Below are 12,461 nucleotides of genomic sequence, written 5' to 3' on the forward strand. Positions count from 1 at the left end.
AACCACAAAAAAAAAAAAGTCATGCGTGTAATACTGTTATCCCATCAGAGGGGAGGCACCGACCCTCGTTCTTTAGGTATAATCTGTATAAAATACTGGAGGTCCTGTGATTGGTTGACCCTGTGCCCTATTAAATAATACGGTCTCCCTGTTTCAGACCAATCGTTCCCGTCTAATCTTCTTGTAAACATCAAAGCCTGCTGCCAATGATTCCCGTAAACTCCCGTCTCCTTGTGATCTTATCCCGATGTCCGTGTCCCGGGATAGCTGGTTTCCATGTGCTTCTGATCGCTAGCCCCTGTGGGAGGTGGGAGGGGGGCCCAGCCGGGTTCTGTGAAGGAAGAGCTGGAAGAGGGTAAAGAGAGAGAGAGAGAGGGCGGGACTATAGGTAGTGAGAAGAACAGAAGTGGGCGCAGGAGGACATAAAGAATGGGGGGCTTGCTCGGGGGGGGTTTTATCGAGAGTGAGAAGAAGCAAGAGAATATGATGGCAATGGTCGTAATATACGAAACGTAATATAGGAAAATAGAGAGCAAAGATCCATTGTATAAGACACTCCCTCACTATTGTTTTGGCACACAAACAGTTCCCTTCCCCCCTTTGATCCACCCGGAGGGGTCGTGGGGACTATGGCAGTGGAGAGGCGATATACCTTTTACCATTTGAGCACCCCCTTTGAGATAGAAGCAGGCCCACCTTTGCCGAAGAGGTGGAAAGGGGATCATTGGCACTGTGTTTTGTATTCTTTTAAGGGGGGGAGGGGCTTATTTTGGCCTCTCATGCATTCACCCCCCCCCCGTGTACATTCACCCCCTGCCCCCCCTTTTTTTTTTTCCATTGTAGGGGACAGCTCTTATGTTCCCCTCTTCTGGTGACGGCAATTTTTTTTTCCGGCTGTTCAAGAGCAGTTGAGTCCTTGAAGGTTCAGTGCATTGAGCGCACCAGACGCAGGCTATCTGTGTGAGGCCTGCGTCTAGCGAAACATCCCCCGTCTGTTGGATATTGTCCGTGAATAAAAATAAAGCAGGTGTACAAGTTGAGTCAGTTGGAGGCTTCGGCCTAGTCACATAGGCCTCTCTTCCTCCTTTAGCAACTCTCCCCCAACAGGGGGGTATAATTTATTGGATCAAAACATCATATCTTTCCCTACATCCCATTAAATAACTGCCCCATCGTGTTTTTGTTTTTGTTTTGTTTTTTTCGACCCTGTTTCCCCCATGACGTAGGCAGAAGATGAAGTCCAGGTGTCACAGTCCTGAATGTCGATCTTGGGAGCAGTTTCTAAAGCCTGAGGAGGAGAAGGGGCATGGGGAGACTGGGTAGTTCCTTTCTGTCCCCCTCATAATAAACAAGTTATTTCATCTACCCCCATCCCCTGCCATAAGGCAAAATCCAGCTCAGGCTTGGCAGGCCCAGATACCCAATGTTGCTGTTCGCGAGAGGAAGGGGGAGATGGGGCAACGTATGGGCAGAGGGAGAGATGCCTGGTACCACTATACCCTTGTGGTTGAATGCGGGTGGGGCAGGGTATTGTTGTGAGCAGTGGTAGGGAATGTATTGAAGGGATGTAAAGAAGGTAGGCCCGAGATGGTGTTTGGAGCCATGACAGAGCCAGGAGGTGGGGGTGGTGGTGGAAGCGGAGAGTCCTCAGGGGCCCTTCTTAATGCCAGTGTATAGTCGGGAGGGCAAACTGGGCGCAGTATGTCATGTGGCCTTAAAGGCTCAAGATCAGGAGCTCCTCCGCCCCTCTTGATCTGAAGGGACATCAGTTCTTCTTCTGGTCCATGGTGTGCCAGGTCATTGCCGGGAGCTCCTCCTCGCCCGGGACTGTGTCGCCTATGCCGGACTTCATGACGGCGATCTCTCTTGTAATAAAGAGCAGCAAAGGCCAGGATGTTGAGGAAGAGGAGAGAAGCTCCAACCGCTACCGTCACACTCAGCTCAGTTGAATAGTCCCGGGAAACTCCAGGGAAAGGGGGATATCGAGGTCGCTCCACCACATCACCATTATCTTCAGTTGTAGGTGTGGCATGAGGCCGTCGGGTGGTACTGCTACCGGTTATCCTGGTTGGCCAGCGGGTGCTGTAGGGAGGTAATTTCGTGGTGGTCGAAGGGTGCCCGACCGTGTTCAGGTTGTGAAGGTGAGGGACTAATTCCAACCAGAAGGCAACCTTATTGGCGCGGTAGTTGTCCCGCACGCGAGGCTTTAGGCCTATGTGTAGGTACTGCTTCTCCTTAGGGTTAAACTTTGTCCATACCACCTCCTCGAAGCGGTTGGGTTTCGTGTGAATGAACTTGGTGTCCTGAGGAACCGGATGGTTGGGATCCCTGAAATAGAGAGAGGATATGAGATGAGACATATATGCTTTTAGATCATAGCACACAGGAGGACAAACACTGGAAGGCTGAAATGACAGAGTCCCTTAAAGGAGAATATTGGCTTCTTTTGGCATGTTAGGTATTTCTATAAAGTATACAAAGTCAGGGCATTTTGGTATGAGTTTTCCTTTCAGACAGTCCAGTTAGAACAGGATTTTTATTGATACAGAATTTTTGAGAGAAGGGGGTGGAATCACTGCTCGGGCCTAACGGCTTAGGTTAGGCGGCTGCTCTTCTGCAAGAATCAGGAGACCCTTAGGGGAGGGGCTAGGACCTGAACAGAGAAATCCCGAAGTAACGGGTAGAATGATAGCGCCAGTATGGACTCTAAACTTTTCTTGGTCTGGCGCTCTCATTCTACCTGTTACTTTAGGTTTTTATTGATGTCTGGGAGATTTATTCTCTACGGTTTGTCTTTGGTGCCCCCCAAGGCAGGAGGTGAAGGGAACTCCTAAATTTTACAGTTTTACAATCTTCCAATGGGGACACCTGTTCCAGAGACCACTGTCTCAGTGTTTTATGTCAACTAGACATAGACATTTTCGGTATCCAAGACTAAAAAGAAGAATTTGGGCTTTACATACTCTTTATTTACCTTCTCGAAGATTGGGTCACACAATGCAGAGCAGCAATTAAAAAACAAAAATATCAATCCGTGGGCGTGTATTACAAGGTAGACAGTCCCCGCTTGTGTGTCACTGCATTTTCCTGGACTACTTGTTCCAGTGACCCTTGCAGCTAACCAGCCATGTGGGCCTGCATGGGCATTTCCTTGGGGGTGTAACCATGAACAAGGGCACAGCACATGTGACTGCTCAAAGTCCCTCAATTCAATAGGCAGTGCAGCCAGAGTACCCAGAGTGCCACAGTCTGCTTTGCACAGGCAGGCAAAGGTGGTGCCGAGATTAGGTTCTTCAGCACTCAAGGGGAAAAGGCCAAACTGCACTCTTTCTCCTTGAGCTGTAAACTACCTCAGCAGTATAGGTTGTAGGTGCTGTGCTTTTTGCATCCACCGCCAATGAAGTGCCCAAGGAGGCTGTCTCTTCTGCCTACTCACTGGTCAAGCCCTGGCCAAGGGGGAGGATCATAGGCCAGGTCAAAAATATGACCAAACATTTGTGGACAACTGACCATCACAACTCTAGGAGCTTGTTGGACATCCAACACCATGGACATTAATATGGAGTTGCTTCCCCCCCCCCCACTTCGTGGCTATAACACCCTCCACTCTTCTGGGAAGGCTTTGCAGAAGATTTTGGAGGGTGTCTGTGGGACTCTGTCCCATTTGTGAGGCCAGTTACTGGATCAGAAGATCTGGTTCACCACTGGCATTCTAATTCATCCCAATGGTGTTCAGAAGGGTTGAGGTCGGGGCTCTGTGCAGGATACTCAAGTTCCTCCCCCCAAACTGGCCACACCGTGTTTTTATGGAGCTGGTTTTGGACAGTCATGGTGGAACAGAAAAGGTTCTTCACTAAACTGTTAAGGTTGGAAGAGCCCAATCGTCTACAATGTCTATATATGATGTAGTGTTAACAGAACCTTCACTGGAGACACCTGAACTCCATAATTGGGGTCAGGGCCGGATTTACTCTCTCTGCTGCCCCAAGGCCAGGTTCCTCAATGCGCCCCCCTACCCTACAACCCCCCCCCCTCCATGGAGATACATCGCCGGTATCATAACAAGAGGCAGCTTCCCCGCTGTACATTTAGCTCTGCTTGCACTACCTGCCCGGCGCCCGGAACTGCATGTCCCAGGCAGCGGGAGATAGGAATTCCACACCCCTGCTGTCCCTCTACTTCCTGCTGCCCCAAGGCCCGGCATTGGTTGGCCTTGTGGGACATCCTGCCCTGATTGGTGGGGGGTCCACATACTTCCAGCCATATAGTGTAGATGAGTAGCGTGGATCAGGCAGTGGGACAATAGCTGGTCCGCCAGCCGACAGGGAAAACAGAACTGTTGCAGCATTATGTTTTTGGTTTTCCTAATGACACATCTTTTATCAGGACATTTTTGGTTATTGTGTTTCCATATTTTCCTGAACATCAACTTCCAGGATTGCTACAAAAAAAAGGTCAATTACAAGATAAGCTGCCTGGAAAATGTTTTGTTCCTGAATAGGACAGTTTTTCCAGGAAGCACTACGAGTTCTAAGCTCCACTTTGAGATGCCGTGCCCCAATATAGAATACACTACACACAGATAATAGGCCAATACGACGGTCTGCACAATATTTCATGCTTAGACGTAGCTTGGCAACTTCGCGTCTTGCGGTGTTTTCCAGACCGTGCCCAGGCTCTATGCCACCATCACAATCCTTGCTGTAGCTGCAGACCTTCTGAGAGCTGAGCTATCCTCCTACACTGCCAGAACATTGCCTCTAAATGTCAGTCTTATCTCCCAAATCTGCTTTCAGAGTCACAATTCCTACACCCCTCAGGGGTAACTTTATTGGGAACCCTTCTCGGTTTCCTCAGAGAGGTGAAATACACTGTGAGAGAGCCAGCATCCAATCAGAAGACTACTGAGGTGATCTTGATTAATGGAGAGGGTCCATGCCACATGCACCCGTTTTAGTTGCTCAGTTGGGCTAATACATTTGCTAGGGACTAACCAGTAAGGGTAACCACTGGGGCCCAATGGATCAAACTAATGACTCCCTATTATTATTACTACAGGTTTTTATATAGCGCCCACAATAGCTGGTGGGAGGGGCTGGCAGGGTGCTGTACATAGACAATTTGCATGCAGAAAGCCCTAGGTAATCCGCTCTGTGACTCCTGTGACTCCAGAACACTCTGAAAATCCTGTGACCCCTGTGACTCGAGAGCACCCTGAGCATCCAGTGACCCCTGTGACTCCAGAACATCCTGTGATCCCTGGGACTCTAGAGCACCCTGAGCAACCTGTGACCCCTGTGACTCTAGAGCACCCTGAACATCCTGTGACCCCTATGACTCCAGAGCACCCTGAGCATCCAGTGACCCCTGTGACTCCAGAACATCCTGTGATCCCTGGGACTCTAGAGCACCCTGAGCAACCTGTGACCCCTGGGACTCTAGAGCACCCTGACCATCCTGTGACCCCTGGGACTCTAGAGCACCCTGAGCATCCTGTGACTCCAGAACACCCTGAACTTCCTGTGACCCCTGGGACTCTAGAGCACCCTGAGCAACCTGTGATCCCTGTGACTCTAGAGCACCCTGAACATCCTGTGACCCCTATGACTCCAGAGCACCCTGAACATCCTGTGACCCCTGGGACTCTAGAGCACCCTGAGCATCCTGTGACCCCTGTGACTCCAGAACACCCTGAGCATCCTGTGACTCCAGAGCACCCTGAACATCCTGTGACCCCTTTGACTCCAGAACACCCTGAACATCCTGTGATCCCTGGGACTCTAGAGCACCCTGAGCAACCTGTGACCCCTGGGACTCTAGAGCACCCTGAGCATCCTGTGACCCCTGTGACTCCAGAACACCCTGAGCATCCTGTGACCCCAGAGCACCCTGAACATCCTGTGACCCCTGTGACTCCAGAACACCCTGAACATCCTGTGACCCCCTGGGACTCTAGAGCACCCTGAGCCTTCTGTGTTACTCTGTGACCCCTGTGACTCCACTGCACGTTGAGCATCCTGTGTCAACGAGTAATACTTATGTGACCCTGTGTTCATGAGTGTGTGCTATGTTGTCCAGTGACTCTTTCTGTGCCCCGTGTGCCTCTGTTACTCCACCGACCCTCGGGTACAATCCTGTAATTTTCTGGACAGCTTCTCTCCCTATGGACACTGACTCTTGTCTGCAGCCTCCTGCAGTCTTTGTAGAGCATTTAATGCGGCTGAGTACCCCCTGCTGCAGTACTGACGATTACTACCCTTCCAACTGAAGCTCAGTAACCTCCCCTTCCTCATGACTGAGTATTAGTATCCTTCCAAATGAGACTAAGTACCCCCCAAACTGAGGATTAAACCCCCCTCCCATCCAAGCTCAGGTTGAGTATCGATAGCTCTTTTGTTGTGCAGCCTGCCCAGCATCACACCGCGCCTCTGTACAAGCTTCCGTCCCCCCAATTCATTGGGCATACCCAGCAAGCTGCTGTTGGTCTTCCCATTGAAATCACTGCAGTTTAGGCTGCGCATGTGCAGAGGAGGAGGGGGTAACTAGTGGACATCATCTTTCAATGGACGCATGCAACAGATGGAAGATAGGTGACCAATGTGAAGCTACCAGAGAAGCCAACTCTCACCCAGTCTTTGCAAAGTTGGTCCAGTAGGTCATAACCACGGCGCTCAGCATGACGTCATTCTTGGAGAAGTTGCAGGGGAACAGGTCTGTAGCCCCCACCATGGGCACGCCGAAGACATAGGGCACTTCGTCACCGTGGGCTGCCTCGCCCCATTCCGGCCTCCCCTCCGCCTGGCAGCGATGGTAAAAGGCATAAAAGAAAACCGGCGATTCGTACTCTGCGTGGAAGCGAGCTGTTGCCACGGCCGGCGCCACCCACTGATGGTCTGTAAAAAGAGCCAGCAGAGTCTTCCTCCTCATGTCGCCATTGTCGCGGTCGGCCCAGTCGGTGTACATGAACTTGATGGTCTCGCGCAGCACGTCTTTACCCTCTGGGTAGCCGTAGAGGTTGTCCACAAAATTGGACACCGTGAAGTCGAAGTAGCTGGCGGATATCCCGTCCTCACTCTCCAGCGTGTCCTCTACAAATTTGAGGCCCTCGCCTTGGTTCACCCCCATCAGTATGTCGTAGTTGAGGAACTCTCCTTGTTCCATCAAAATCTCTGGATCGTCGGGAACAACGTCTCCGTCCACAACGGGACCAAAAGCGATGTGGTATCTGGCCGGCTGGATGTCCTGGTCCACCAGGTCTCGGTACGGCTTCCGCCTAAGGCAGCTGACCATCTCAGTGTTGTCGGGGTAGTCGCACCCCACCTTGGCCGCCAACATGCGAGTGTACTTCAGGGGCTCATAGTTGACCGACCAGCTAGCTATGGCCGTACCGCTCTGCGCAATGGCTTTTTGGAAGAGACCTGCAGGCAGAAAGAGAAGGTATACTGAGAAACAGACACCAGCTAAAATAAGGGCATTGTCTGTGGTGACAACGCCTGTCATGATGTTCCATCGGGTGACCACACAGTAGGAAAAGTGACAGAAAAATGTAGTCAGAACCATGCAGGGAATTAAATGATCAAAGTCTAAAAGTTTACTATGGTAAGAGTCAATTCCCTAGCATAGCCCCCTCCTATGTCATAGCCCTCTCCCTCCTATGTCATAGCCCCTTCTTCCTATGTCATAGCCCCCTGCCTCCTATGTCATAGCCTCCTCCTTCATATGTCATAGCCCCCTCCCTCCTATGTCATAGCCTCCTCCTTCCTATGTCATAGCCCCCTCCCTCCTATGTCATAGCCTCCTCCTTCCTATGTCATAGCCCCCTCCCTCCTATGTCATAGCCTCCTCCTTCCTATGTCATAGCCCCCTCCCTCCTATGTCATAGCCTCCTCCTTCCTATGTCATAGCCCCCTCCCTCCTATGTCATAGCCTCCTCCTTCCTATGTCATAGCCCCCTCCCTCCTATGTCATAGCCTCCTCCTTCCTATGTCATAGCCCCCTCCCTCCTATGTCATAGCCTCCTCCTTCCTATGTCATAGCCCCCTCCCTCCTATGTCATAGCCTCCTCCTTCCTATGTCATAGCCCCCTCCCTCCTATGTCATAGCCTCCTCCTTCCTATGTCATAGCCCCCTCCCTCCTATGTCATAGCCTCCTCCTTCCTATGTCATAGCCCCCTCCCTCCTATGTCATAGCCTCCTCCTTCCTATGTCATAGCCCCCTCCCTCCTATGTCATAGCCTCCTCCTTCCTATGTCATAGCCCCCTCCCTCCTATGTCATAGCCTCCTCCTTCCTATGTCATAGCCCCCTCCCTCCTATGTCATAGCCTCCTCCTTCCTATGTCATAGCCCCCTCCCTCCTATGTCATAGCCTCCTCCTTCCTATGTCATAGCCCCCTCCCTCCTATGTCATAGCCTCCTCCTTCCTATGTCATAGCCCCCTCCCTCCTATGTCATAGCCTCCTCCTTCCTATGTCATAGCCCCCTCCCTCCTATGTCATAGCCTCCTCCTTCCTATGTCATAGCCCCCTCCCTCCTATGTCATAGCCTCCTCCTTCCTATGTCATAGCCCCCTCCCTCCTATGTCATAGCCTCCTCCTTCCTATGTCATAGCCCCCTCCCTCCTATGTCATAGCCTCCTCCTTCCTATGTCATAGCCCCCTCCCTCCTATGTCATAGCCTCCTCCTTCCTATGTCATAGCCCCCTCCCTCCTATGTCATAGCCTCCTCCTTCCTATGTCATAGCCCCCTCCCTCCTATGTCATAGCCTCCTCCTTCCTATGTCATAGCCCCCTCCCTCCTATGTCATAGCCTCCTCCTTCCTATGTCATAGCCCCCTCCCTCCTATGTCATAGCCTCCTCCTTCCTATGTCATAGCCCCCTCCCTCCTATGTCATAGCCTCCTCCTTCCTATGTCATAGCCCCCTCCCTCCTATGTCATAGCCTCCTCCTTCCTATGTCATAGCCCCCTCCCTCCTATGTCATAGCCTCCTCCTTCCTATGTCATAGCCCCCTCCCTCCTATGTCATAGCCCTCTCCCTCCTATGTCATAGCCCCTTCCTCCTATGTCATAGCCCCCTGCCTCCTATGTCATAGCCCCCTGCCTCCTATGTCATAGCCTCCTCCTTCATATGTCATAGCCCCCTCCCTCCTATGTCATAGCCTCCTCCTTCCTATGTCATAGCCCCCTCCCTCCTATGTCATAGCCTCCTCCTTCTATGTCATAACCCTCTCCCTCCTATGTCATAGCCTCCTCCTTCTATGTCATAGCCCTCTCCCTCCTATGTCATAGCCCCCTCCCTCCTATGTCATAGCCCCTTCATCCTATGTCATAGCCCTCTCCCTCCTATGTCATAGCCCTCTCCTCCTATGTCATAGCCCCCTCCCTCCTATGTCATAGCCTCCTCCTTCCTATGTCATAGCCCTCTCCCTCCTATGTCATAGCCCCCTCCCTCCTATGTCATAGCCCCCTCCCTCCTATGTCATAGCCCCCTCCCTCCTATGTCATAGCCCCTCCCTCCTATGTCATAGCCCCCTCCCTCCTATGTCATAGCCCCCTCCCTCCTATGTCATAGCCCTCTCCTTCCTATGTCATAACCCTCTCCTCCTATGTCATAGCCCCCTCCCTCCTATGTCATAGCCCCCTCCCTCCTATGTCATAGCCCCCTCCCTCCTATGTCATAGCCCCCTCCTTCCTATGTCATAGCCCCCTCCCTCCTATGTCATAGCCCCCTCCTTCCTATGTCATAGCCCCCTCCCTCCTATGTCATAGCCCCCTCCTTCCTATGTCATAGCCCCCTCCCTCCTATGTCATAGCCCCCTCCTTCCTATGTCATAGCCCCCTCCCTCCTATGTCATAGCCCCCTCCTTCCTATGTCATAGCCCCCTCCCTCCTATGTCATAGCCCCCTCCCTCCTATGTCAAAGCCCCTCCAATAACATGTATAAAGTACATTCATTTCACATATAATCTTACGGGAAGAATGGTGTTGAAATGAATGGTCTGGTGACATGGTCACTTTAATAGGAATATAAACTACATACGTCTGATTCTTACACACTTGGGTGCTGGGAGACAGTGTGAGAAGTCAGACAAGGCAGCAACTGAAGGAACTGACCTATGACCCCTACCCATCATACTGATGTGTCAGAGGTAAAGTAAGTACCGGTATACAGTATTTGTCCCATGCTGTCAGTTTGTCCACAAGATGGAAAAGCACAATGACCTCATAGGTGTCAGGCGACCTCTTCATTGGTTATTCACAGGCTGTGTGGGTCATTGATGAGTTGCTGAGGAGTCTATTGGTCATTGATGAGTCTATTGGTCATTGATGAGTCTATTGGTCATTGATGAGTCTGCTAGTCATTGAAAAGTCTACACGTCATTGAAAAGTCTACAGGTCATTGATGAGTCTACAGGTCATTGATGAGTCTACAGGTCATTGAATAGTCTACTACCCAGATAGCAAGCAATTGTGCTGCAAGTTTGAAAATGACTTGCTAAACTCTTGCAGACTTGCCAAGCTTCACAATTTTGTTGCACGATTACAGCAAGTCTGCATTGCAAGTCTCCAGACCAGCGAGCTTGCAGAGCTCTTGCTAAGACCTGCAGGACTCTTGCTGTAGACTTGCCAAACAAATTTGCTACAAATTCAAAAAGTGTCGCCTAGAACTTGTGCTGCGAGTGTTCTGCAAGTCTACAACTTGCCAGGAACGTGTGCAGCAAGTTAACAAAATTAAAATTTCACCCTGACACAAGTTTGTGGCAAGTTATCCTTGCTATCTGGGTAGTCATTGATGACTCTACTGGTCATTGATGAGTCTACTAGTTATTGATGAGTCTACTAGTTATTGATGACTCTACTGGTCATTGATGAGTCCACAGGTCATTGATGAGTCTGTTGGTCATTGAAGAGTCTACAGGTCATTAATGAGGCTACTGGTCATTGATGAGTCTACTAATCATTGATGAGTCTACTGGTCATTGATGAGTCTACTAGTCTTTGAAGAGTCTACTGGTCATTGATGAGTCTACTGGTCTTTGTGAGTCTACTGGTCTTTGATGAGTCTACGGGTCATTGATAAGTCTACGGGTCATTGATGAGTCTACTGGTCATTTATGAGGCTACAGGTCATTGATGAGTCTACTACTCATTGATGAGTCTATTGGTCATTGATGAGTCTACTGGTCATTGATAAGTCTACTGGTCATTGATAAGTCTACGGGTCATTGATGAGTCTACTAGTTATTCATGAGTCTACTGGTCATTGATAAGTCTACGGGTCATTGATGAGTCTACTGGTCATTGATGAGTCTACTGGTCATTGATGAGTCTACAGGTCATTGATCAGTCTACTAGTCATTGATAAGTCTAGTAGTCATTGATGAGTCTACTAGTCATAGATGAGTCTACTGCTCATTGATGAGTCTACTAGTCATTGATGATTCTACTGGTCATTGATGAGTCTACAGGTCATTGATCAGTCTAGTAGTCATTGATAAGTCTACTAGTCATTGATGAGTCTACAGGTCATTGATAAGTTTATTGGTCATTGACGAGTCTACTAGCCATTGATGAGCGTACTGACCTTCAGAGTGGTGGGACAGGATGAGAAGGCTGACACAAGATGCTCCAGCTCCTGACCCAAAGATGGTTATTCTTTCTGGGTCCCCTCCAAAATGGCCAATATTCTCTTCTAGCCATCGCAGCGCTTGAATCTGGTCCAAAAGGCCGTAATTACCTTTTGCCGCCGGATCCCCCGTACTCATGAACCCTGGAGGGTGACCAAGACACAAAACATTAAAACAGGTAAAATGATGAAGGCTTAGAGAATTGATTTTCCAAGGGCTGTATGAAAGACATGGGACGACGTCGTTTGTAAATCAGGGAATATTGGATTTACCCTTATTATGGGAAGGCGCCTTTACGGTAAGAGCTGTTAAATGCGTTCCGCGGTGATGAAAGATCAGTATAGGAACGTTTTTGCCATTGGAATAAGGAACCAGTCTTGTCGCCCCCTCCCCCCCATTGGGCAAAATCAGTCATATGGTGGGTTTAATATACCCCCTTCTGGACCAACACAGCGGGAAGATGTGGAAGACTGAAGGGATCTTTAACAGTTACATTAGCAATAAGTGATGTGATATAATTTTCTGAGCTGGTGGAATTTCTGAAGATTTTGGTTGTTAATGAGCGTTTGGCTGAGTTTCTCTACTAATTGGCTGGTGTAACCTTTTCATGAAGCACGGTGCTTAGATGAGGTGTACAGCACGACGTCTAATTGCCTTCCTGCAGGTGGAATCGGCTGATGCAGACATTTGCAGGCTTCTGGTGTGAGTTACCCGAGGCGTCTGCGTGAGGGGGGGTGTAATGTATAGTCTTTAAAATGATATTTTCGGTGTAAGCTATGTAACCCCCCCCCCCCCCCCCCAAGGAGTAGGTGTTGGTCTTGCAACAAATCTATCC

The 12,461-nt window shown here is 50.0% G+C and overlaps 1 protein-coding gene across 4 annotated transcripts in view; it reads right to left on the bottom strand.

Moving 5' to 3' along the window:
• Positions 1-747: 747 nt before the first annotated feature.
• Positions 748-12,461, bottom strand: part of NLGN2 (neuroligin 2) — a 100,385-nt gene continuing 88,671 nt past the window's right edge. For 3 of the 4 annotated variants that reach the window (XM_018573145.1, XM_018573143.1, XM_018573146.1), the window contains 3 exons: positions 11,584-11,769; positions 6,629-7,418; positions 748-2,328 (listed from right to left, as the gene is read on the bottom strand). In XM_018573145.1, the coding sequence (XP_018428647.1) occupies positions 1,494-2,328; positions 6,629-7,418; positions 11,584-11,769 (1,811 nt within the window). In that variant the 3' untranslated portion in view covers positions 748-1,493. Of the gene's footprint in view, positions 2,329-6,628; positions 7,421-11,540; positions 11,770-12,461 lie in introns of all 4 variants that reach the window. The other variant, XM_018573144.1, reaches the window with a different exon arrangement.

Source organism: Nanorana parkeri, unplaced genomic scaffold, assembly GCF_000935625.1.
Source record: "Nanorana parkeri isolate BGI_ZX_2015 unplaced genomic scaffold, ASM93562v1 scaffold2252, whole genome shotgun sequence".
Lineage (NCBI taxonomy): Eukaryota > Metazoa > Chordata > Amphibia > Anura > Dicroglossidae > Nanorana > Nanorana parkeri.